This window comes from Triticum dicoccoides, chromosome 3A, assembly GCF_002162155.2.
Source record: "Triticum dicoccoides isolate Atlit2015 ecotype Zavitan chromosome 3A, WEW_v2.0, whole genome shotgun sequence".
Taxonomy (NCBI): Eukaryota; Viridiplantae; Streptophyta; class Magnoliopsida; order Poales; family Poaceae; genus Triticum; species Triticum dicoccoides.
This window is the reverse complement of record NC_041384.1, coordinates 576424646-576451007: the sequence shown is the minus strand read 5'-3', so window position 1 is coordinate 576451007 and position 26362 is coordinate 576424646. Positions and strand designations below refer to the sequence as shown.

Below are 26362 nucleotides of genomic sequence, written 5' to 3'. Positions count from 1 at the left end.
CTAAGGAAATTACACCTAATAGAAAAGTGCAAGAGAGGAGTGCATATTCTAACCTCACTCTTGCCCTAGTCTAATTTACAATCTCAACTTCAATACTGTCTACATTACAACTCCGAACTCTTAAAACCAGTCAGGATTCAACCCTCCCTTCCCTATTGACCGGTTTTGACCCGTTGACCGTTGACCCGTTTTGGGTTCCTCCAAACCTGATGGGCCCTAAACTATGGATCTTAGGCCCAGTTCTTTTGGCCGATTCTCCCAAAATCTAGATAATCGACCCTCCATCCAGCTTCTCTCAGAATCTTGAACTCATATTTTTTTGACAATCCTAGCTGTTTACATCCTAACTAGCTAGGATTGTAAAAAAGATATGGGTTCAAGATTCTGGGAGAAGCTGGGTGGATGGTCGATTCTCAAGATTCTGGGAGAAACGACCAAAAGAACTGGGCCTTAATACTTTACTAATCAATTTTAATTTTTGTATTAGTTTTTTTAGAAAACTTTCAATCTATTTATCTTCAACCATGACAGTACAACAAACATTAGGAATAATAAAAATTACTTCCAGATCCGTGGATCACCTATCGACGACTACAAGCGCTGAAGCGAGCCGAAGGCGTGCCGCCGTCATAGCCCCTCCCCCGCGAGAGCAAGGCAAAATTTGTTGTAGTAGACAGTCGGGAAGTCGTCGTGCTAAGACCCTATAAGACCAGCGCAACAGAACAACAACTACCGCGGATGAAGAGTACCGTAGATCAGAAGTATCAAATTGAAGATAGACGAGCATAGATGAACCAAGACCAGATCCGAGCAAATCCACTAAGGACAGATCCGCCGGAGACACATCTCCACATGCCCATCGACGATGCTAGACACACTACTAGAATGGGGGCTAAGCAGGGAGAATCTTATTCCATCTTCAGGGAGCCGTTGTTGTCTCGTCTTCTAGAGTAGGACACAAACTCAAACAAAACTCGAAGGGATAGCTAAAAACAGAGCCCTCCAGCCGGCAAGGACTGGAATCCATCGCGCCGCCACGGCCCTAAGGCCACCAGAGACGACGCAGATTGTCGATGGCGCCGGCGGGAGGTAGAGGAACCTAGACATTTCTTAGGAAAAGAGGTGTTGTGGCATGAACAACCGTTAGTTCTTTTTATTAGTTCACAGAGGGAGTACTTAATAGTACTATTGACTTTGACCGTTCTCCAAATCTACACCTTGACTGTAATAATACTATCATAATATTATGGAAATGTAGTGTTACACAATAAAATTTGATGAACCATATATTGCATAATAACCAAATTATAAATATTCAAAAAATCTCATTAGTCATATGTGAAGAGACTAGTCCAATAAATAGTGTCAAGTGAATGGGAATGAGAATATTTTTGTTCGTTTCCAATCGTTTCACTTTTCACTGATAACTTTCTCAAAAGCTATTTGAACCCTTAAACTCAGAACCCTTGTTTAGACCTAAACCGTCAAATCAATTAACTTACCCTCCTTTCCCACCATCGGCAGTTTTGAGCTTACACAGATGACACATATATAATGGCGATGCCAGATGATTCCTGTGTAGTAAATTGACTACACATGAATTTGACAAAAAAAAAGCCATATATATATCTTTAAATCATGCAAGAAACACATAATTCATAAAAATACGTGCATTTCACATAACAACTTTGAATTGAAATCACAACTTTCAACTCCTTCCTTCGTCAGTGCATGTTTAGCTTGTATAAGTTCGCAACCATGCATCTAATTAAATGACAAAAAAAATCTAGAATCTACGAAGTTCACAACCGTTCCATAAAATATAAAATATGCATACCATCTAGGAAGTTCACAACCATTCACCTAAGGCCGCTCAGAGTCATATGGCCCCCTTATACCTATCACATAGCATGTAGGCCTATGTTGTCTTCCACATGGTGTACGGTTGTCTAGATGACCGTGCACGATTATAGAATCACACAAGATTTAGGGTGAACCATGTGCGATGACGCATCTTAAAAGGGCAGTTTTGTACTGGTGTATGCACAATAACAATATTACAACATATATACTATGCGTTTAAAAGGGTAAATAATAGTTGAATTTGAATTAGCATAAATTAATCATAATATAAACAACTCAATAAACAAACTTCTACACTTAAATGATTAGGTTGAGATGGGCATATTATCCGATATCTACCCTCTCCATCGTATCGAGTAATCAATGTACTATGTTTTCAAATTATTTATGTGTTACTACATGTGTTATCAAATTTTCTGATCATTCCGATTTTTGTAAATTTATGGTTTAGGGTTGAAAAAAATATTGTAACCCGGCATTTTTATTATTCAACAATGCCAAGCAAAACTACTGAACAAATTGGTTAGAAAAAACAAAATAAAAACACAAGGTCGTCTGAAATGAGTCTGCCTTTGCGGCAGACTCTCCAGAAAACTACCGCACTCTCCAAAAAACTACCACATGCCATTTTTGGTGAAAGCTTACCGAAAAAGGTTTTTTTACCCAAAAAGTTTTGGTGAAAGCTTACAAAACAACATAAATTCAAGCATCAAATTAAAACAACAACAAATACAACAACGAAGCCTTTAGTCTCAAACAAGTTGGGATAGGCTAAAGGTGAAACCCATAAAATCTCGCGACCAACTCATGGTTCTGGCACATGGATAGCAAGCTTCCACGCATCATTGTCCATAGCTAGTTCTTTGTTGATACTCCAGTCCTTCAGATCTCTTTTTACGGACTCGTCCCATGTCAAATTCGGTCTACTCCGACCTCTCTTGACATTACCCGCACGCTTTAGCCGTCCTCTATGCACTGGAGCTTCTGGAGGCATGCGCTGAATATGTCCAAACCATCTCAGACAATGGTGGACAAACTTCTCTTTTATTGATGCTACCCCAACTCTATCTCGTATATCATCATCTCGGACTCGATCCTTCCTCGTGTGGCCACACATCCACCTCAACATGCGCATCTCCGCCACACCTAACTGTTGAACATGTCGCCTTTTAGTCGGCCAACACTCAGCGCCATACAACATCGCGGGTTGAACCGCCGTCCTGTAGTTAACACGAAAAACGTCACAGTACCTTTCTGTTTGGCAACCACTAGCTGGCCACTAGAAATTGTTTCTGGAACCACGGGGTGGCAATCAACCAAGCATGTATGCTTATAGTTACAAAACCAAGGTTGTAGAACACTGTTCTTCGTGACATTGGAAAGACATGTGATGATTTCTTTGCCTTCCAATACGTAACACTTGCTTCCCACTCTCATATCAAATATGACCAAATTTGATGGTTTGAACCTACGACGTATGATGCTACAGCACTACCCCCACCACAGAAGCCGTTGAGATCTCCTTGTTCGCCAGGTGGTCTTCATTTGCTTCCAGAAACCCATCGGCTGGATAGCACCAGATTAACATGGCAGAACGTAATGAGTGTCCTCCTTCGACTGACAGATGATCCCAACAATGCATCCAATGAAGCCACTCGGTCGTGGACATGGCATACGTCTGCACCGAAATGCTTTACTCGGAAGCAGGAAGAAGAGAGCAAATAATTGCTTTAAATAATGCCCGGAATGCCCCTACGGCGAGCATATAAATCCAGCAGGGAGCTCTGCATATTTCCTTCAACTCAAGGTCTTGCTTGGTCTCTCTTGCTCCTTGAGTTCCCTATCCAGAAGCTTCTAGGCTTTAGCCTCTAGCTCTAGCTAACTTATCTTCTACTTAACCAAGGCTTTGCAGCCAGCAAGAAGTACCATATATATCATCACCATGGGTGGCTACGGCGACTTGTTCGAGAAGGCCAAGCCTTACATCGCCATGATCTGCCTGCAGTTCGGCTACGCCGGCATGAACGTCATCACCAAGGTCTCGCTCAACGGCGGCATGAGCCACTACGTGCTCGTCGTGTACCGCCACGCCTTCGCCACCGTCTCCATCGCGCCATTTGCCCTAATTTTCGAGAGGTATGTAGACACGAACGATCCATGGACGAGCTAGGGCCGACCAGATAGTGTGCATGCATTTTCTTCTTCTTTGCTACATGCATGGTTCACTAGCCTGAATTGAAACTAATGGTACGATGAACTTGATCTGAAATGACAGAAAGGTGAGGCCGAAGATGACGTGGTCGTCCTTCCTCCAGATCTTCGTGCTGGCACTTCTCGGGTTAGTTCTCCTGTCATTTTGACTTTTGAGCACCCAGCCTAAGTACTTTAAGAAGGGAGACATAAGTGGACACTCCAATATGGAGACTTACCCTTTTGTCAAGAAACAAAAGGTGTCCGCCAAATGTTCTTTTTTTCCAGCAGCTAGCTGCATGTACGCCATTTTTTTTTGTCAGCTTGCCTGATATACTAACGTGTAACATGAGCTAAACCCTATGCATGTTGTCGATTACTGCAGGCCTGTGATCGACCAGAACTTCTACTATGTGGGTCTCAAGTACACTGGCCCGACCTTCGCATGCGCCATGAGCAACATCCTTCCAGCCATGACCTTCGTGATGGCCTTCATCTTCAGGTATATACTCCGTACATGCATGATGCATGCATCTCTTCTGAGAATCTGAGATGAATACTAGCGTGATCGCGACGTTGGAGCTAGCAAAACATTTTTTGACATTTTTTGGATTGTGTCCGAAAAAAATCATAGGATGGAGAAGGTGGACCTGAGAAAGGTGCGGTGCCAGGCGAAGGTGGCCGGGACGGTGGTGACGGTGGCCGGCGCGATGCTGATGACGCTCTACAAGGGCCCGCTGATGCGGATGGCGTGGACGAGCCACGGACAGGCCCACGGCGGCGAGGCCCCGGCCGTCGATCCCACGGGCAGGGAGTGGTTCCTCGGCTCGCTCTTCATCATCATCGCCACCCTCGCCTGGGCTTCTCTCTTCATCCTCCAGGCTCACACCCTGAAGCAGTACTCGGCACCGCTCTCCCTTACCACGCTCATCTGCTTCGTCGGCACCCTCCAGGCCATCGTCGTCACCTTGGCCATGGAGCACCGCCCCTCCGTCTGGACCATCGGCTTCGACATGAACCTCCTCGCCGCCGCATACGCCGTCAGTACACTTCTCTACTCACCATATGCATGCGTCTTGTCTCCTCATACATCGATCGATCGCATGCAAGATCTCATATGTAGTATCGTATGACTGATGTTGCAGGGCATCGTGACGTCGAGCATAGCATACTACGTGCAAGGCCTGGTGATCCAGAAGACCGGGCCGGTTTTCGCGTCGGCCTTCAGCCCGCTGATGATGATCGTGGTGGCCGTGATGGGCTCCTTCATCCTCTCCGAGAAGATATACCTGGGCGGCGTCCTCGGCTCCGTCCTCATCGTCATCGGGCTCTACTCCGTGCTCTGGGGAAAGCACAAGGAGACGCAGGCAGAGTCTGCGGCTCTGCGGGAGGCCATGGCCTCCATCAACTCCAAGGGAGACGGAGACGCCGTACACGGGCACGATCCTGAGTGCGAGAAAGCCAACGGAGCACCCAAGCCATCCTCCAACGGACACGGAGCTAGTGCAGTCTGATCAAGAGATTCCAACTGCTTCCAAGTGCTAACTGCGGGTGCGCGCGCGCGTCTGAACGAAATGTCTCGTCACTGACGTTGCATGCACTAGGGCTGCATGATAATTTTGCGCCGTGCCTTTTATTTTTGTCCTCTTGTATGATTTCCACAACCAACGACTATATTACCCCAGTACGCCCTGTACTTTTGTTCTTCTGTTTTATTATCGGGGGAGAAAGAAATGTGTTCCGGCAAGGGGTATGTACGTGTTCGTGTAAGAGAATTTTGAGCGTTTTTGTGATCCCGGCTTAATTTCGAAATAAATATCAGTTTGAAAAAATATAGTTCAATTCTGTGATAAATATCAGCTGGTTGTGACAACATCTAGGGTTCCTCAAATCATGCGACATCTCACGTCGGGTAATTGACAAACTTGAAAATCAAAACCCCGTGTGGTAAAATTCGCGTGGTATTCTATTAATTTACTGATCAATTAGTAGCTTCTTCTTAATAACTAATGGATAAAGATCTTCTCTATGTGAAGTGAAGGAACCTTCCTGAATGCAACTTCGGCCGCCACCAGAAAACCTAGATAAATCTACGGCCGACTCCTTTCCCTCTTGCCCCGCCAGAGTGCGTCCGCCGCGTAGCTGGCCAAACGGGCCGGCCCGGCACGGCATGGCCCGGCCTGTGCTAATCGTGCCTGGCCTGGCACGGCCTGCCATGGCACGTTTAATAGCCGGGCCGGTTCGTGGGCGCTGCTCCTTGGCCCAGGCACGGCTTGATTAGTAAACGGGCCAGCCCAATGGCCCATTTAGCACGCTGGGCTGCACATTTTCAGCCTCTTGGGCTGGTTTTTAGGCCTATTGGGCTATATCTTAGGTATACATATATAAAAAAATCTGAAAAATATAAAAAAATTAAACGGGTCGTGCCGTGCCGGTCCGCATGCCCAGACTCCAGGCCCAGGCACGGCCTAGGGCGTGTCGCCTGCCGGGCACGGCCCATTTAGCTCGCGCCATGCCTGGCCCATGGCGGGCTGTGCCAGCGTGCTCACGGGCTAGCCTGTTTGGGCCGGCCCGTTCGGCCAGCTATAGTCCGCCGGCAGGGAGGTCCAACTTGTGAATGATTGGTGCATCAATTTGGCGGAGAGTCTCTGTGTCTTAGACGGGGCGGCGAGACACGGCGTTGCCTCAGTTTAGGAATAATGCCCTCCCTGTCCTATCCTCGCCCTATCGGCGCACTTAGAGCAACTCCAACGCGCCGACCCAAACGAACGTGCGCTTTATCCGCTTTTCGTCCGTTTGGGTCGGCCGTGCGGATGTGTTTGTCCGCTTTTTCATTTGGATCAGTCGGTCTGCCCAACGGCAGACAGACCCATTTTTGACATGTCCGCCCCGGTATTTTGTCAAACACGTAGCAGGCAGGAGAGCTCGCAGCGGCTAGGCGTGGGGAGGCAAGGCCGATGTCTGCAGGAGCACCGGCCGGGCGCGGGCGCGAGGTGAGGCCGACGGTCGAGCTCAAACCCCACACCGGCAACACGAAGCAGGGCGAGCGCAGCGAGCACGATGGCGCGCCGTGGCTGGACGCAGCGAGGTGAGATGGCTAGGCACGCACGCGCGGCTAGCTGCTAGCTAGCTCGCATGCACGCAAGGGGTGGGCAGGAGTAGCTTCGATGGGGGACAGGGGATGGGCGCTGAGTGAGGAGTAGCTCCTACATGGATGGGCGCCGGCGTGGAGGAGCGTGACGTTGGACGAGATGTGGTGCGTGGGTGGTGGGCCAGCGGAGAGAAAAAGTAGGACAGAGAAGTGGGTCTATGACAGGTAGGCCATGCCTCGCATGCAGCGGACGGAAGCGGACACAGAAAACGTTCACTTTGTATTCGCCTCGGACCCAAATGCAACCCAAATTTGAGACTGAAATGGGTCTAAGCGGACCCAGAACAGACACAAAATATGGATGGGTCCGCGCGTTGGGCCGACGCTTTTGTCCGTTTTGACCCAAATGAACACGCGCAGACGAAATGGGTCGCCAGTTGGAGTTAGCTCTTAGTGCCAGTGGAGAGTGTGTGGAGGTGTGTCTCCAACAGATCTTCCTGCATCCGGTCGGTTTTGGTCTCCGGTGGATCTGCTGGATTCGGTCATCGTTCATGATATTTGAAGTATGTACACACTTTTTCACATCTCGTTTTCCGAGGCAGTGATTTGCTACATAGATCACGATGGCCGACATCTTCTGCTCTACATCGACGACTTCTCGGACATTGCTTCTACAAGTTTCTAGGTTCAAACAAGTTTGCTCGTCGAGACGAAGGCCTAGAGACGGCATCGAGTTTTGTTCATAGCGCACCGCCGATGGATGCAGGAGGAAGATTTGAGCTCCCATAAGAAATTAGATGGAATTTTCTTTTTTGTGTAAGGGTGCGTTTGTAAAGACTTGTGATACTTAATTAGTACTTTTTCCGTCCTGGTTTATTAGCCCCTCTTGTAGTTTAGGTCAAACTTTGAGCTTTGATTTAACTACCCAAAAAAGTAAATAATAGTATCATAGGAAATCTTTTTTAAATATAATTCAATAATATTTCTAACATACTGCTTATATTTTGTTAGTCAAATCTACGGTCAAAATTTGACACAAAACACGTAGAGGATCAATAAACTCAGATGGAGGTAGTATATGGCCTTAGGGCAGCTCTAACGCGGGCCCTAAAATTGCCCACAAATGTCCGGATCGAGCTATCCGAACACGCTTTGCCATCCAATGAGGACCCGTGTTTGTCCGCGGATGCACTTTACTATGGAATGAGGATCCATATCTGTTCGTGGACGCGTCTGCACGTCTGTTTTCCTGCTAATCGGATGCAAACCAGGAGAGCTTTGCAGGAGTCCGGGCCTCCGCCACGTAGGAGCCCGTGAATTGGACCGATCCGCACTGTTCCACGCTAAAACCATTGCTTTCCCCATCCTCTCCACTCCGATCACCGTCACCCTCCACCCCAATTACGCTCGTGTTATGATGTTAAAGCACTTGGCAGCCGAGATAAAGACGGTCAATGTGGACAAACCGGCAGCAGAGTTAGCGAGGAGTCACAGACATTTGGTCTGGGAGGGCACATATGCCCTTTTTGGAGGGACTATTAGTCTGAAACCTTTTGACCGGGTGCATGTAAAAACTATAAACATCCGGAGTTTTTTTTAGATGGAACACTCGTATTTCATTTATATCACGGCAACATTGCCGGTTACATGACGGGTTACATCGACAAGGAAGCCATCCAGCCAAAACATTTGCATCCGTTTTTTGTTGTTGTTGTTGTGATCAGCCGCTATGAACATCACATTTGAAATAAAGGAGACCCTATCTGTTCATACTTTTAGGATGTAGTTGGATGGCCGGCTTTTGTATCTGTATCCGAATCCACATCCGTGGATGGATAGTGTCCGTTTTAGGGAACCACGTCGGAGACGCCCTTACAAAAAATCAGAGCTCATGTTGATTTCGCCAAGGCATTGCATGCAGGTGGACAGACACCTAGTGGGTATGTTCTAATCGAACGTCATGTATGTTCAGTGCGAACGGCATTCCACTCATCGACTGAATGTCTCTCTCAACGCCTCTAGGACACCGTTAATGCACTTATGGAGTGCATTTGTGCAGAGGCGAGTGCTGCGTCAGCCAGATCGACTGTTAAGGAATATGGATCGTGGACTTGGATTCAGATTCCACTAGCAAAGTACACCAGCGCACCATGGCAAGTCGCAACAAAAAATACACACCCTACGTGAGAAATGTTCAGAAACTCTGCGAGATCTTAACTGGCTATGTTAGCAGCCCAGGCAGGCTGGCTCCACCAGGCAGCGACTCCATCGCTGCCTCACGACACCAATGAGACAGGAGGCCCAACCCGCGCAACATTGGGCCGGAATGGGCCAGCTGAGGCCCAGGCTCACCTACAAAACCTACAGAGGATCACGGCAGAACCGGCGGCGGCAACCCTAGTTATCTAGTTCATCTAGTTTCCCCTTCTGCAAGAACTCCAACAGCATATCGAGCTTCTCCTCTCCCCCCACCCCCGCATCGTAGGCCGCTCCGGCCGCAGCGGCCACCAGATCCGGCCATTATGGCCGCTGGCTCCACCCCAACCACCCCGCCTCCCCCGGCCGGTGCCCCCCGCCGCCTGCTGGGGGCTCGCTTCGATCCGTTAGCCACTCGTTGCCTTCCTCCCCGCGGTCAGCTGCCTCGATGATCGCTGCGTCAGATCCAGCCTCGTCGCCGCGAATCCTGCAGCGCAATGGTTCCTCCAAGACAGGCGCGTCGCCCGGACTGCCAGATCTTTGCCAGTCACCTTGTGGGGGGCCGGCGCGCCTTAAATCTTTGGTAGTTCACCCTTCCTCCCCAGTCCTTGTTTCCTCTTCGGGCCAGGCCGGAGAGATGGAGGATGGATGGACGGAGGTCCATTCCCGGAAGAAAGGAAGGGCCAGCTCCGGCTCGACGGATCGAAGAGGGCGTGCCTCGTTTCCGTGCTCGAACTGCCGCAGTTCCTTCAATGCGGCCGTGGGCCGGGACGCCTTCTTAAGCATGTTCAAGGGGGATTGTTTCCGCTGCCTCAGTAAGCGCCACCGTCGCATAGACTGCCGTGATCCCCTCCGCTGCATCATTTGCAAGTGAGCTGGGCATTACGGCAAAGAGTACCTACAAAATCCAAGAAACGGGGATCCAGGAGGGGCTGCCGTGATCGTCTGAAGCCACCTGCGGCGGCGAGAGACCCGGTCCGGGATTGCCTTGTCTTCCCGCCCGCGCCTCCTCCCGCGCCCATGGATCGCCTCCACCTCTGCGACCCGGCTAGGCGGCCGCGGGAGAGCAACAAGGTGATTGTGGCCACCCCGGCGCTAGAGATCGAGGAGCACCTATTGCGCCAGCACACTGATACGTCTCCAACGTATCTATAATTTTTGATTGCTCCATGCTATATTATCTACTGTTTTGGTCAATATTGAGCTTTATTATCCACTTTTATATTACTTTTGGGACTAACCTATTAACCGGAGGCCCAGCCCAGATTTGCTGTTTTATGTCTATTTCAGTGTTTCGAAGAAAAGGAATATCAAACGGAGTCGAAACGGAACGAAATCAACTGGAGAAGTTACTTTTGAAACGAAAGCCACCCGATGGACTTGGACCCCACGTCAAGGAAGGAAGGAGGAGCTCACGAGGGTAGGGGGCGCGCCCACCCCCCTGGGATGCGCCCCCCTGTCTCGTGGGGCCCTTGTGGCTCCCCTGACGTGCTTCTTCTGCATATATAAGTCCATATACCCTAAAACTTCCAGAACGCAAAATAGATCAGGAGTTCCGCCGCCAGAAGCCTCCGTAGCCACCAAAAGTCAATCGGGACCCTGTTCCGGCACCCTGCCGGAGGGGGGAACCCTCACCAGTGGGCATCTTCATCATCCCGGCGCTCTCCATGACGAGGAGGGAGTAGTTCTCCCTCGGTGCTGAGGGTATGTACTAGTAGCTATGTGTTTGATCTCTCTCTCTCTCTCTCGTGTTCTTGAGGTGATATGATCTTGATGTATCGCTAGCTTTGCTATTATATTTGGATCCTATGATGTTTCTTCCCCCCTCTTCTCTCTTGTAATGAATCGAGTTTCCCCTTTGAAGTAATCTTATCGGATTGAGTCTTTAAAGACTTGAGAACACTTGATGTATGTCTTGCCATGGATATCTGTGGTGACAATGGGATACCACGTGCCACTTGATGTATGTTTTGGTGACCAACTTGCGGGTTTCGTGACATTGGGAACCTATGCATAGGGGTTGGCACTGTCGTGATTCTCCGGTAGAAACTTTGGGGCACTCTTCGAGGTTCTATGTGTTGGTTGAATAGATGAATTGAGATTGTGCGATGCATATCGTATAATCATGCCCACGGATACTTGAGGTGACAATGGAGTATCTAGGTGACATTAGGATTTTGGTTGATTTGTGTCTTAAGGTGTTATTCTAGTACGAACTATAGGGCTGTTTGTGACACTTATAGGAATAGCCCAAAGGATTGATCGGAAAGAATAACTTTGAGGTGGTTTCGTACCCTACCATAATCTCTTCGTTCGTTCTACGCTATTAGTGACTTTGGAGTGGCTCTTTGTTGCATGTTGAGGGATAGTTTTATGATCCAATTATGTTAGTATTGTTGAGAGGACTTACACTAGTGAAAGTATGAACCCTAGGCCTTGTTTACCATCATTGCAATACCGTTTACGCTCACTTTTATCACTTGCTACCTTGCTGTTTTTATTATTTCAGATTACAAAAACTATTATCTACTATCCATATATCACTTGTATCACCATCTCTTCGCCGAACTAGTGCACCTATACAAATTACCATTGTATTGGGTGTGTTGGGGACACAAGACTCTTTGTTATTTGGTTGCAGGGTTGCTTGAGAGAGACCATCTTCATCCTATGCCTCCTACGGATTGATAAACCTTAGGCCATCCACTTGAGGGAAATTTGCTACTGTCCTACAAACATCTGCACTTGGAGGCCCAACAACGTCTACAAGAAGAAGGTTGTGTAGTAGACATCAAGCTCTTTTCTGGCGCCGTTGCCGGGGAGGTTAGCGCTTGAAGGTATATCTTTAGATCTTGCAATCGAGTCTTTTAGTTTCTTGTTTTATCATTAGTTTAGTTTATAAAACAAAACTATAAAAAAATGGAATTGAGTTTGTCTCATACGCTTCACCTTTTTAATATGTTTCGTGAGTATGATAGAAAGGATAATTGTGCTCAAGTGCTAGAAGAAGAAATCTATAAAATGTTTGGCACTAAATATTTGAATGATGAGCATGATGGAAATGTTGTTAGTATGAATTCCTTGAATATCCATGATGCTAATGATATGCAAAGCCACAAGCTTGGGGAAGCTATGTTTGATGAAGATGATATTTTTTGTCCCCCAAGCTTTGATGAGCAAATTTATTATTATGAAAGCATGCCTCCTATCTATGATGATTATTGTGATGACACGTATGCTTTAAAGAACAATGATAACCATGAAAATTGTCATCTTGATCTTAATTTTCAATCACATGATAGTTATTTTGTTGAGTTTGCTCCCACTATTATTCATGAGAAGAAATTTTCTTATGTGGAGAGTAGTAAATTTTCTATGCTTGTAGATCATGAAAAAAATGCTTTAGGTGCTGGTTATATTGTTGAATTCATTAATGATGCTACTGAAAATTATTATGAGGGAGGAATATATGCTTGTAGGAATTGCAATAATATCAAGTTTCCTCTCTATGTCCTTAAAATTTTAAAGTTATGCTTGTTTTACCTTCCTATGCAAGTTGATTCTCGTTCCCATAAGTTGTTTGCTTACAAAATCCCTATGCATAGGAAGTATGTTAGACTTAAATGTGCTAGTCATATTCTTTATGATTCTCTCTTTATATTTCAATTCCTATCTTTTATGTGAGCATCATTGAAATCATCATGCCTAGCTAGAGGCGTTAAACGATAGCGTTTGTTGGGAGGCAACCCAACTTTATTTTTGTTCCTTGATTTTTGTTCCTGTTTAGTAATAAATAATTCATCTATCCTATGCTTAGATGTGGTATTATGCTTTTAATTAGTGTTTGTGCCAAGTAGAACCTTTGGGAAGACTTGGAGAAAAGTCTTGTTGATCATGCTGTCAAAAAACAGAAACTTTAGCGCTCACGAGAAATGCTGCCATTTTTATTTGGAGAGTGATATTTAGTTAATTCTTTTTGAAGATGATTAATAGATAAATTCCTCAGGTCCAGCAATTTATTTGAGAATTTTATGAGTTCCATAAGTATACGTTTGATCCAGATTACTACAGACTGTTCAATTTTTGACAGATTCTCTTTTTCATGTGTTGTTTACTTATTTTGATGAATCTATGGCTAGTAAAAGAGTTTATAAATCATAGAGAAGTTGGAAAACAGTAGGTTTAACACTAATATAAATAAATAATTAGTTCATTACAGTACCTTGATGGTGATTTATTTTCTTATACTAACGGAGCTCATGAGTTTTCTACTTCAAGTTTTGTGTTGTGAAGTTTTCAAGTTTTGGGTAAACATTCGATGGACTATGGAATAAGGAGTGGCAAGAGCCTAAGTTTGGGGATACCCAAGGCTCCCCAAGGTAATATTCAAGGACAACCAAGAGCCTAAGCTTGGGGATGCCTCGGAAGGCATCCCCTCTTTCGTCTTCGTTCATCGGTAACTTTACTTGGAGCTATATTTTTATTCGTCACATGATATGTGTTTTGCTTGGAGCGTCAATTTATTTTGTTAGGATTTGCTTTCTGTTATTTAGAAAAATGTTTTGCATCTTTTATTTCAATAAAAGTGGCATTGATAGCCTTTACTATACCTATGTTACAAGTATACATGTTGCTGTTTGAAAACAGAAAGTTTACCGCCGTTGCAATAATTCCCTAGAAAAGTCAGAATGTGATAAAATGTTGAAACCTTTTGCATATTAAGATCTGATAAATTTACTACAGTTGGAATTTTCTTTCATAATTTTTGGAGCTAGGGAAGTATGGATGTTGCAGCATTTTTTACAGACTATCCTATTTAGGCAGATTGCTGTTATGTTTGCATTGTTTGCATATGTTTGCTTCTTTAATGATTCTATTTGAGGATAGGACTATCAAATATGCAGAGGCATTTAATATGCAATGGTGAATAATAATTTTAGTGATTTTCTACAGTAGAGTATGATAAGGTTTTTGGCAATGGTTTATACTAACCTATCTCACGAGTCATTGTTGAGTTTTGTGTGGATGAAGCTTTTGAGATTTAGGGAGACCGTGATATGAGAAGAATTAAGGAGACACAAAAACTCAAGCTTGGGGATTCCCAAGGCACCCCAAGATAATATTTCAAGAAGTCTCAAGCATCTAAGCTTGGGGATGCCCCGGTTGGCATCCCACCTTTCTTCTTCAACAATTATCGGTTAGTTTCGGTTGATTCAAAGTTTTTGCTTCTTCACATGATGTTTGCTATTCTTAGATGTCATTTTATTTTGCTTTGCTTGCTGTTTGAATAAAATACCAAGATCTGAAATTATTAAATGTTAGAGAGTCTTCACATAGTTGCATAATTATTCAATTACTCATTGATCTTCACTTGTATCCTTCGGAGTAGTTTGCCATTTGCTCTAGTGCTTGACTTATATCTTTTAGAGCATGGTGGTAGTTTTATTTTGAAGAAATAGATGAACTCTAATGCTTCACTTATATTATTTTGAGAGTCTTAATAGCATGGTAATTTGCTTAAAATCCTAATATGCTAGGTATTCAAGAATAATAAAATTCTCTTATGAGTGTGTTGAATACTATGAGAAGTTTGATGCTTGATGATTGTTTTGAGATATGGAGATGGTGACATTAGAGTCATGCTAGTTGAGTAGTTGTGAATTTGAGAGATACTTGTATTGAAGTTTGTGATTCCCGTAGCAGGCACGTATGGTGAACCGTTATGTAACGAAGTCGGAGCATGAGGTGTTTATTGATTATCTTCCTTATGAGTGGTGGTCGGGGACGAGCGATGGTCTTTTCCTTCCAATCTATCCCCCTAGGAGCATGCGCGTAGTACTTTGTTTTGATGACTAATAGATTTTTGCAATAAGTATGTGAGTTCTTTATGACTAATGTTGAGTCTATGGATTATACGCACTCTCACCCTTCCACCCTTGCTAGCCTCTCTAGTACCGCGCAACTTTCGCCGATACCATAAACCCGCCATATACCTTCCTCAAAACAGCCACCATACCTACCTATTATGGCATCTCCATAGCCATTCTGAGATATATTGCCATGCAACTTTCCACCATCTTGTTCATCATGACACATCATCATTGTCATATTGCTTTGCATGATCATGTAGTTGACATCGTATTTGTGGCAAAGCCACCGTTCATAATTCTTTCATACATGTCACTCATGCATCATTGCACATCCCGGTACCCAGCCGGAAGCATTCATATAGAGTCATATCTTGTCCTAAGTATCGATTTGTAATTATTGATTTGTAAGAAAATAAAAATGTGATGATCATCATTAATAGAGCATTGTCCCAAATAAAAAAAAGGCCAAAAAAAAGAAAGGCCAACTAAAAAAATAAAAAAAAGAGAAAGAAGGGACAATGCTACTATCCTTTTTCCACCTTGTGCTTCAAAGTAGCACCATGTTCTTCATATAGCGTGTCTCATATATTGTGCTTCAAAGTAGCACCATGTTCTTCATATAGAGAGTCTCTTTTTTTGTCATTTTCATATACTAGTGGGAATATTTCATTATAGAACTTGGCTTGTATATTCCAATAATGGGCCTCCTCAAGTGCCCTAGGTCTTCGTGAGCAAGCAAGTTGGATGCACACCCACTTAGTTTCTTTTGTTGAGCTTTCATACATTTATAGCTCTAGTGCATCCGTTGCATGGCAATCCCTACTCACTCACATTGATATCTATTAATGTGCATCTCCATAGCCCATTGATACGCCTAGTTGATGTGAGAATATGTTCTCCCTTTTTGTCTTCTCCACAACCACCATTCTATTCCACCTATAGTGCTATGTCCATGGCTCACGTTAATGTATTGCGTGAAGATTGAAAAAGTTTGAGAACATCAAAAGTATGAAACAATTGCTTGGCTTGTTATCGGGGTTGTGCATAATTTAAATATTTTGTGTGGTGAAGATGGAGCATAGCCAGACTATATGATTTTGTAGGGATAACTTTCTTTAGCCATGTTATTTTGAGAAGACATGATTGCTTTGTTAGTATGCTTGAAGTATTATTATTTTTATGTCAATATGAACTTTTGTCCTGAATCTTTCGAATCTGAATATTCATATCACAAGTAAGAATAATTACATTGAAATTATGCCAACTAGCATTCCACATCAAAAATTATCTTTTTTATCATTTACCAACTCGAGGATGGGCAGGAATTAAGCTTGGGGATGCTTGATACGTCTCCAACGTATCTATAATTTTTGATTGCTCCATGCTATATTATCTATTGTTTTGGGCAATATTGGGCTTTATTATCCACTTTTATATTACTTTTGGGACTAACCTATTAACCAGAGGCCCAGCCCAGATTTGCTGTTTTATGCCTATTTCAGTGTTTCGAAGAAAAGGAATATCAAACGGAGTCGAAACAGAACGAAATCAACTGGAGAATTTATTTTTGGAACGAAAGCCACCCGATGGACTTGGACCCCACGTCAAGGAAGGAAGGAGGAGCTCACGAGGGTAGGGGGCGCGCCCCATGTCTCGTGGGGCCCTCGTGGCTCCCCTGACGTGCTTCTTTTGCCTATATAAGTCCATATACCCTAAAACTTCCAGAACGCAAGATAGATCGGGAGTTCCGCCGCCAGAAGCCTCCGTAGCCACCAAAAGTTAATCGGGACCCTGTTCCGGCACCCTGCCGGAGGGGGGGACCCTCACCGGTGGGCATCTTCATCATCCCGGCGCTCTCCATGACGAGGGGGGAGTAGTTCTCCCTCGGGGCCGAGGGTATGTACCAGTAGCTATGTGTTTGATCTCTCTCTCTCTCTCTCTCTCGTGTTCTTGAGGTGATACGATCTTGATGTATTGCGAGCTTGCTATTATATTTGGATCCTATGATGTTTCTTCCCCCCTCTTCTCTCTTGTAATGAATCGAGTTTCCCCTTTGAGGTAATCTTATCGGATTGAGTCTTTAAAGACTTGAGAACACTTGATGTATGTCTTGCCGTGGATATCTCTGGTGACAATGGGATACCACGTGCCACTTGATGTATGTTTTGGTGACCAACTTGCGGGTTTCGTGACATTGGGAACCTATGCATAGGGGTTGGCACTGTCGTGATTCTCCGGTAGAAACTTTGGGGCACTCTTCGAGGTTCTATGTGTTGGTTGAATAGATGAATTGAGATTGTGTGATGCATATCGTATAATCATTCCCACGGATACTTGAGGTGACAATGGAGTATCTAGGTGACATTAGGGTTTTGGTTGATTTGTGTCTTAAGGTGTTATTCTAGTACGAACTCTAGGGCTGTTTGTGACACTTATAGGAATAGCCCAACGGATTGATTGGAAAGAATAACTTTGAGGTGGTTTCGTACCCTACCATAATCTCTTCGTTCGGTCTCCGCTATTAGTGACTTTGGAGTGGCTCTTTGTTGCATGTTGAGGGATAGTTTTATGATCCAATTATGTTAGTATTGTTGAGAGGACTTACACTAGTGAAAGTATGAACCCTAGGCCTTGTTTACCATCATTGCAATACCGTTTATGCTCACTTTTATCACTTGCTACCTTGCTGTTTTTATTATTTCAGATTACAAAAACTATTATCTACTATCCATATACCACTTGTATCACCATCTCTTCGCCGAACTAGTGCACTTATACAAATTACCATTGTATTGGGTGTGTTGGGGACACAAGAGACTCTTTGTTATTTGGTTGCAGGGTTGCTTGAGAGAGACCATCTTCATCCTACGCCTCCTACGGATTGATAAACCTTAGGTCATCCACTTGAGGGAAATTTTCTACTGTCCTACAAACCTCTGCACTTGGAGGCCCAACAACATCTACAAGAAGAAGGTTGTGTAGTAGACATCAAGCTCTTTTCCGGCACCGTTGCCGGGGAGGTTAGCGCTTGAAGGTATATCTTTAGATCTTGCAATCGAGTCTTTTAGTTTCTTGTTTTATCATTAGTTTAGTTTATAAAAGAAAACTATAAAAAAATGGAATTGAGTTTGTCTCATACGCTTCACCTTTTTAATATGTTTCGTGAGTATGATGGAAAGGATAATTGTGCTCAAGTGCTAGAAGAAGAAATCTATAAAATGTTTGGCACTAAATATTTGAATGATGAGCATGATTGAAATGTTGTTAGTATGAATTCCTTGAATATCCATGGTGCTAATGATATGCAAAGCCACAAGCTTGGGGAAGCTATGTTTGATGAAGATGACATTTTTTGTCCCCAAAGCTTTGATGAGCAAATTTATTATGATGAAAGCATGCCTCCTATCTATGATGATTATTGTGATGACACGTATGCTTTAAAGAACAATGATAACCATGAAACTTGTCATCTTGATCTTAATTTTCAATCACATGATAGTTATTTTGTTGAGTTTGCTCCCACTATTATTCATGAGAAGAAATTTGCTTATGTGGAGAGTAGTAAATTTTCTATGCTTGTAGATCATGAAAAGAATGCTTTAGGTGCTGGTTATATTGTTGACTTCATTCATGATGCTACTGAAAATTATTATGAGGGAGGAATATATGCTTGTAGGAATTGCAATAATATCAAGTTTCCTCTCTATGTCCTTAAAAGTTTGAAGTTATGCTTGTTTTACCTTCCAATGCAAGTTGATTCTCGTTCCCATAAGTTGTTTGCTTACAAAATCCCTATCCATAGGAAGTATGTTAGACTTAAATGTGCTAGTCATATTCTTTATGATGCTCTCTTTATGTTTCAATTCTTATCTTTTATGTGAGCATCATTGAAATCATCATGCCTAGCTAGAGGCGTTAAACGATAGCACTTGTTGGGAGGCAACCCAACTATAATTTTGTTCCTTGCTTTTTGTTCCTGTTTAGTAATAAATAATTCATCTATCCTCTGCTTATATGTGGTATTATGTTTTTAATTAGTGTTTGTGCCAAGTAGAACCTTTGGGAAGACTTGGGGGAAAGTCTTGTTGATCATGCTGTCAAAAAACAGAAACTTTAGCGCTCACGAGAAATGCTGCCATTTTTATCTGGAGAGTGATATTTAGTTAATTCTTTTTGCAGATGATTAATAGATAAATTCCTCAGGTCCATCAATTTATTTTAGAATTTTATGAGTTCCATAAGTATACGTTTGATCCAGATTACTACAGACTGTTCTGTTTTTGACAGATTCTGTTTTTCATGTGTTGTTTACTTATTTTTATGACTCTATGGCTAGTAAAAGAGTTTATAAACCATAGAGAAGTTGGAATACAGTAGGTTTAACACTAATATAAATAAAGAATGAATTCATTACAGTACCTTGATGGTGATTTATTTTCTTATACTAACGGAGCTCACGAGTTTTCTACTTTAAGTTTTGTGTTGTGAAGTTTTCAAGTTTTGGGTAAACATTCAATGGACTATCGAATAAGGAGTGGCAAGAGCCTAAGCTTGGGTATGACTAAGGCACCCCAAGGTAATATTCAAGGACAACCAAGAGCCTAAGCTTGGGGATGCCCCGGAAGGCATCCCCTCTTTCGTCTTCGTTCATCGGTAACTTTACTTGGAGATATATTTTTATTCGCCACATGATATGTGTTTTGCTTGGAGCGTAAATTTATTTTGTAAGGATTTGCTTGCTGTTATTTAGAACAATGTGTTGCATCTTTTATTTCAATAAAAGCGGCATTGATAGCCTTTACTATGCCTATGTTATAAGTATACATGTTGCTGTTTGAAAACAGAAAGGTTACCGATGTTGCAATAATTCCCTAGAAAAGTCAGAATGTGATAAAATATTGAAACCTTTTGCATATTAAGATCTGATAAATGTACTACAGTGGGAATTTTCTTTCATAATTTTTGGAGCTAGGGAAGTATGGATGTTGCAGCATTCTTTACAGACTATCCTGTTTAGGCAGATTGCTGTTATGTTTGCATTGTTTGCATATGTTTGCTTCTTTAATGATTCTATTTGAGGATAGGACTATTAAATATGCAGAGGCATTTAGTATGCAATGTTGATTAATAATTTTAGTGATTTGCTACAATAGAGTATGATAAGGTTTTTGGCAATGGTTTATACTAACCTATCTCACGAGTCCTTATTGAGTTTTGTGTGGATGAAGCTTTTGAGATTTAGGGAGACCGTGATATGAGAGGAATTAAGAAGACACAAAAACTCAAGCTTGGGGATTCCCAAGGCACCCCAAGATAATATTTCAAGAAGTCTCAAACATCTAAGCTTGGGGATGCCCCGGTTGGCATCCCACCTTTCTTCTTCAATAATTATCGGTTAGTTTCGGTTGATCCTAAGTTTTTGCTTCTTCACATGATGTTTGCTATTCTTAGATGTCATTTTATTTTGCTTTGCTTGCTGTTTGAATAAAATACAAAGATATGAAATTATTAAATGTTAGAGAGTCTTCACATAGTTGCATAATTATTCAACTACTCATTGATCTTCACTTATATCCTTCGGAGTAGTTTGTCATTTGCTCTAGTGCTTCACTTATATCTTTTAGAGCATGGTGGTAGTTTTATTTTGAAGAAATAGATGAACTCTCATGCTTCACTTATATTATTTTGAGAGTCTTAATAGCATGGTAATTTGCTTAAAATCCTAATATGCTAGGTATTCAAGAATAATAAAATTCTCTTATGAGTGTGTTGAATACTATGAGAACTTTGATGCTTGATGATTGTTTTGAGATATGGAGATGGTGATATTAGAGTCACGCTAGTTGAGTAGTTGTGAATTTGAGAGATACTTGTGTTGAAGTTTGTGATTCCCGTAGCATGCACGTATGGTGAACCGTTATGTAACGAAGTCGGAGCATGAGGTGTTTATTGATTGTCTTCCTTATGAGTGGCGGTCGGGGACGAGCAATGGTATTTTCCTACCAATCTATCCCCCTAGGAGCATGCGCGTAGTACTTTGTTTCGATGACTAATAGATTTTTGCAATAAGTATGTGAGTTGTTTATGACTAATGTTGAGTCCATGGATTATACGCACTCTCACCCTTCCACCCTTGCAAGCCTATCTAGCACCGCACAACTTTCACCGGTACCTTAAACCCACCATATACCTTCCTCAAAACAGCCACCATACCTACCTATTATGGCATCTCCATAGCCATTCCGAGATATATTGCCATGCAACTTTCCACCATCTTGTTCATCATGACACATTCATCATTGTCATACTGCTTTGCATGATCATGTAGTTGACATCGTATTTGTGGCAAAGCCACCGTTCATAATTATTTCATACATGTCACTCATGCATCATTGCACATCCCGGTACCCCGCCGGAAGCATTCATATAGAGTCATATCTTGTCCTAAGCATCGAGTTGTAATTATTGAGTTGTAAGAAAATAAAAGTGTGATGATCATCATTAATAGAGCATTGTCCCAAATAAAAAAAGAAAGGCCAAATAAAGAAAGGCCAAATAAAAAAAGAGAAAGAAGGGACAATGCTACTATCCTTTTTCCACACTTGTGCTTCAAAGTAGCACCATGTTCTTCATATAGCGAGTCTCATATATTGTGCTTCAAAGTAGCACCATGTGTTTCATATAGAGAGTCTCTTGTTTTGTCATTTTCATATACTAGTGGGAATATTTCATTATAGAACTTGGCTTGTATATTCTAATAATGGGCCTCCTCAAGTGCCCTAGGTCTTCGTGAGCAAGCAAGTTGGATGCACACCCACTTAGTTTCTTTTGTTGAGCTTTCATACATTTATAGCTCTAGTGCATCCGTTGCATGGCAATCCCTACTCACTCACATTGATATCTATTAATGGGCATCTCCATAGCCCGTTGATACGCCTAGTTGATGTGAGAATATATTCTCCCTTTTTGTCTTCTCCGCAACCACCATTCTATTCCACCTATAGTGCTATGTCCATGGCTCACGCTCATGTATTGCGTGAAGATTGAAAAAGTTTGAGAACATCAAAAGTATGAAACAATTGCTTGGCTTGTCATCGGGGTTGTGCATGATTTAAATATTTTATGTGGTGAAGATGGAGCATAGCCAGACTATATGATTTTGTAGGGATAACTTTCTTTGGCCATGTTATTTTGAGAAGACATGATTGCTTTGTTAGTATGCTTAGATTATTATTATTTTTATGTCAATATGAACTTTTGTCCTGAATCTTTCGAATCTGAATATTCATATCACAAGTAAGAAGAATTACATTGAAATTATGCCAACTAGCATTCCACATCAAAAATTATCTTTTTTATCATTTACCTACTTGAGGACGAGCAGGAATTAAGCTTGGGGATGCTTGATACGTCTCCAACGTATCTATAAGTTTTGATTGCTCCATGCTATATTATCTACTATTTTGGGCAATATTGGGCTTTATTATCCTCTTTTATATTAGTTTTGGGACTAACCTATTAACCGGAGGCCCATCCCAGATTTGCTTTTTTATGCCTATTTCAGTGTTTCGAAGAAAAGGAATATCAAACGGAGTCGAAACGGAACGAAATCAACTGGAGAAGTTATTTTTGGAACGAAAGCCACCCGATGGACTTGGACCCCACGTCAAGGAAGGAAGGAGGAGCTCACGAGGGTAGGAGGCACGCCCACCCCCCTGGGGCGCGCCCCCTGTCTCGTGGGGCCCTCGTGGCTCCCCTGACGTGCTTCTTCTACCTATATAAGTCCATATACCCTAAAACTTCCAGAACGCAATATAGATCCAGAGTTCCGCTGCCAGAAGCCTCCGTAGCCACCAAAAGTCAATCGGGTCCCTGTTCGGGCACCCTGCCGGAGGGGGGAACCCTCACCGGTGGGCATCTTCATCATCCCGGCGCTCTCTATGACGAGGAGGGAGTAGTTCTCCCTCGGGGCTGAGGGTATGTACCAGTAGCTATGTGTTTGATCTCTCTCTCTCTCTCTCTCTCGTGTTCTTGAGGTGATACGATCTTGATGTATCGCGAGCTTTGCTATTATATTTGGATCCTATGATGTTTCTTCCCCCCTCTTCTCTCTTGTAATGAATCGAGTTTCCCCTTTGAAGTAATCTTATCGGATTGAGTCTGTAAAGACTTGAGAACACTTGATGTATGTCCTGCCGTGGATATCTGTGGTGACAATGGGATACCACGTGCCACTTGATGTATGTTTTGATGACCAACTTGCGGGTTTCGTGACATTGGAAACCTATGCATAGGGGTTGGCACACGTTTTCGTCGTGATTCTCCAGTAGAAACTTTGGGGAACTCTTTGAGGTTCTATGTGTTGGTTGAATAGATGAATTGAGATTGTGTGATGCATATCGTATAATCATGCCCACGGATACTTGAGGTGACAATGGAGTATCTAGGTGACATTAGTGTTTTGGTTGATTTGTGTCTTAAGGTGTTATTCTAGTACGAACTCTAGGGCTGTTTGTGACACTTATAGGAATAGCCCAACGGATTGATTGGAAGGAATAACTTTGAGGTGGTTTCGTACCCTACCATAATCTCTTCGTTCGTTCTCCACTATTAGTGACTTTGGAGTGGCTCTTTGTTGCATGTTGAGGGATAGTTTTATTATCCAATTATGTTAGTATTGTTGAGAGGACTTACACTAGTGAAAGTATGAACCCTAGGCCTTGTTTACCATCATTGCAATACCGTTTACGCTCACTTTTATCACTTGCTACGTTGTTGTTTTTATTATTTCAGATTACAAAAACTATTATCTACTATCCATATACCACTTGTATGACCATCTCTTCGCCGAACTAGTGCACCTATACAAATTACCATTGTATTGCATGTGTTGGGGACACAAGAGATTCTTTGTTATTTGGTTGCAGGGTTGCTTGAGAGAGACCATCTTCATCCTACGCCTCCGACGGATATATAAACCTTAGGTCATCCACTTGAGGGAAATTTGCTTCTGTCCTACAAACCTTTCCACTTGGAGGCCCAACAACGTATACACGAAGAAGGTTGTGTAGTAGACATCACACACCGTCACCCTCCCCACCGCGGACCGCTCGCACTCCACCACCCCGGCGGCCGTCGGCAGGATCATCTTCGATCAGTTGCTCACCGGGCCGCATCAGTTGCGCGTCACCGCCCACCATCCTGAAGCCTTCCTCGTCCACGTCGACCTCCCCGTGTACCGGGACAACGCCGTGCGTCATGGCGTAATCAAGGTCGACGGCTGCAAGTACTTCATCGGGGCCTGGAGTGAAGACGACCACGTCGCGATCCTCAAGTTCAGCCACCATGTGCGCATGGTGGTGGAAGACCTTCCCATGTAGTTCTGGTCTCTGCCGGGTGCCGAGGAGGCCCTCGGAGAAATCAGCCATGTCGACCGGCTGGACTCACGCACCCTAGAGAGGGGCCACATCAAGACCTTTGCCTTCTAGCTTTGGGTCTGGGATGTTGCTCACATTCCATCCAGGCGCGCTCTCTGGGTGCCGAAGAGGGGCGCTGGCCACACCAACGAGATCATCAGCATCGCCCCCGAGGACCGCCGCACCCCCCCCCGCCGCCTGGTGCCTGTCGCTACGACTTGCTGTTCCACGTCGACTTGCTGGAGGACTGGACCCCCTCTCACCGCGCTCCACCGACTCAGGGCAAAGTGGGTTGCCCTCCTCGGATGAGGGCGATGAATGCCCCTTCCCGCTCATCGAGCCGGGCACGTGGGTTGCCCACGTAGAAGACATACAGGACAGGGCCCGCAGCATCGTGCCGCGCGTCGGGGCGGCGAGCTGTGGCCCAGTGCTCGGCGGTGCCGGCCGTGACCATGAAGAAGATGGTGGAAGTGGCGGCTCGGGCCGGTCCTAGAAGGACCGTCTGCTCAGCCGCGGCTGTTACGCGAGAGACAGCGGCGCGGACGTCATCAAGGAGGCACACCGCCGTCGTAGTTGCACTCCAGTGGGCCGGCACCGCTCATCCGGTTGTCGGGGGCACCATGAAGCGGGGAAGGGCTCCGGCGCCTCGGCTCTGCGCGCCACCCCACCTCTTCCCCTCCGCCCGGTGCCAACCACGCCAGCAGAGGTGGACCGGATGGCCCAGTTCTTCTCCTTCTCTGACTCATGACGTGCCCTCTCCCCACCCCCGCGCATGGATTGCATGCAGCTGGAGATGGAAAACACCAAGCTCCAAGCCCTAGATGCCCCCCTCGCATTTGAAGACGGAGGCCGCTCCCCCTCGTCCTTGCGACGGACCTGCTGAGCTGGAGAGCCCGGAGATGCTGCCATGCCTGCTGCCCTGCATCAGCTCCCCTACAGCAGCCACGGTGGGTTTCCATATGGAGGCGGTCACTAAGAGGGTGGGCGCAATGCAGATCCAAGACGGCCATGAGCAAGCAGTTGAGTGATGTCTACAACACAACCTTCTTCTTGTAGACGTTGTTGGGCCGGGCCTCCAAGCGCAGAGGTTTGTAGGACAGTAGCAAATTTTCCTCAAGTGGACGACCTAAGGTTTATCAATCCGTGGGAGGCGTAGGATGAAGATGGTCTCTCTCAAACAACCCTGCAACCAAATAACAAAGAGTCTCTTGTGTCCCCAACACATCCAATACAATGGTAAATTGTATAGGAGCACTAGTTCGGCGAAGAGATGGTGATACAAGTGCAATATGGATGATATATATAGGTTTTTGTTATCTGAAATATAAAATAGCAAGGTAACTAATGATAAAAGTGAGCGAAAACGGTATTGCAATGCGTTGAAACAAGGCCTAGGGTTCATACTTTCACTAGTGCAATTTCTCTCAACAATAATAACATATTTGGATCATATAACTATCCCTCAACATGCAACAAAGAGTCACTCCAAAGTCACTAATAGCGGAGAAAAAACGAAGAGATTATTGTAGGGTACGAAACCACCTCAAAGTTATTCTTTCTGATCGATCTATTCAAGAGTCCGTAGTAAAATAACACGAAGCTATTCTTTCCGTTCGATCTATCCTAGAGTTTGTACTAGAATAACACCTTAAGACGCAAATCAACCAAAACCCTAATGTCACCTAGATACTCCAATGTCACCTCAAGTATCCGTGGGTATGATTATACGATATGCA

At 44.2% G+C, this 26362-nt stretch overlaps 1 protein-coding gene and 1 pseudogene across 1 annotated transcript; both read left to right on the top strand.

Annotated features, from left to right (window-relative positions):
* The first annotated feature begins 3677 nt into the window (after window positions 1-3677).
* Window positions 3678-5805, top strand: LOC119269307 (WAT1-related protein At5g07050-like). Its single transcript, XM_037551102.1, has 5 exons — window positions 3678-3999; window positions 4139-4201; window positions 4439-4555; window positions 4688-5093; window positions 5199-5805. The coding sequence occupies exons 1-5, from the start codon at window positions 3806-3808 to the stop codon at window positions 5565-5567; spliced, it is 1149 nt and encodes a 382-aa protein (XP_037406999.1). The 5' UTR covers window positions 3678-3805; the 3' UTR covers window positions 5568-5805.
* Window positions 5806-24584: 18779 nt separating this feature from the next.
* LOC119272588 lies at window positions 24585-25602 on the top strand (annotated as a pseudogene).
* The last annotated feature ends 760 nt before the right edge of the window (window positions 25603-26362 follow it).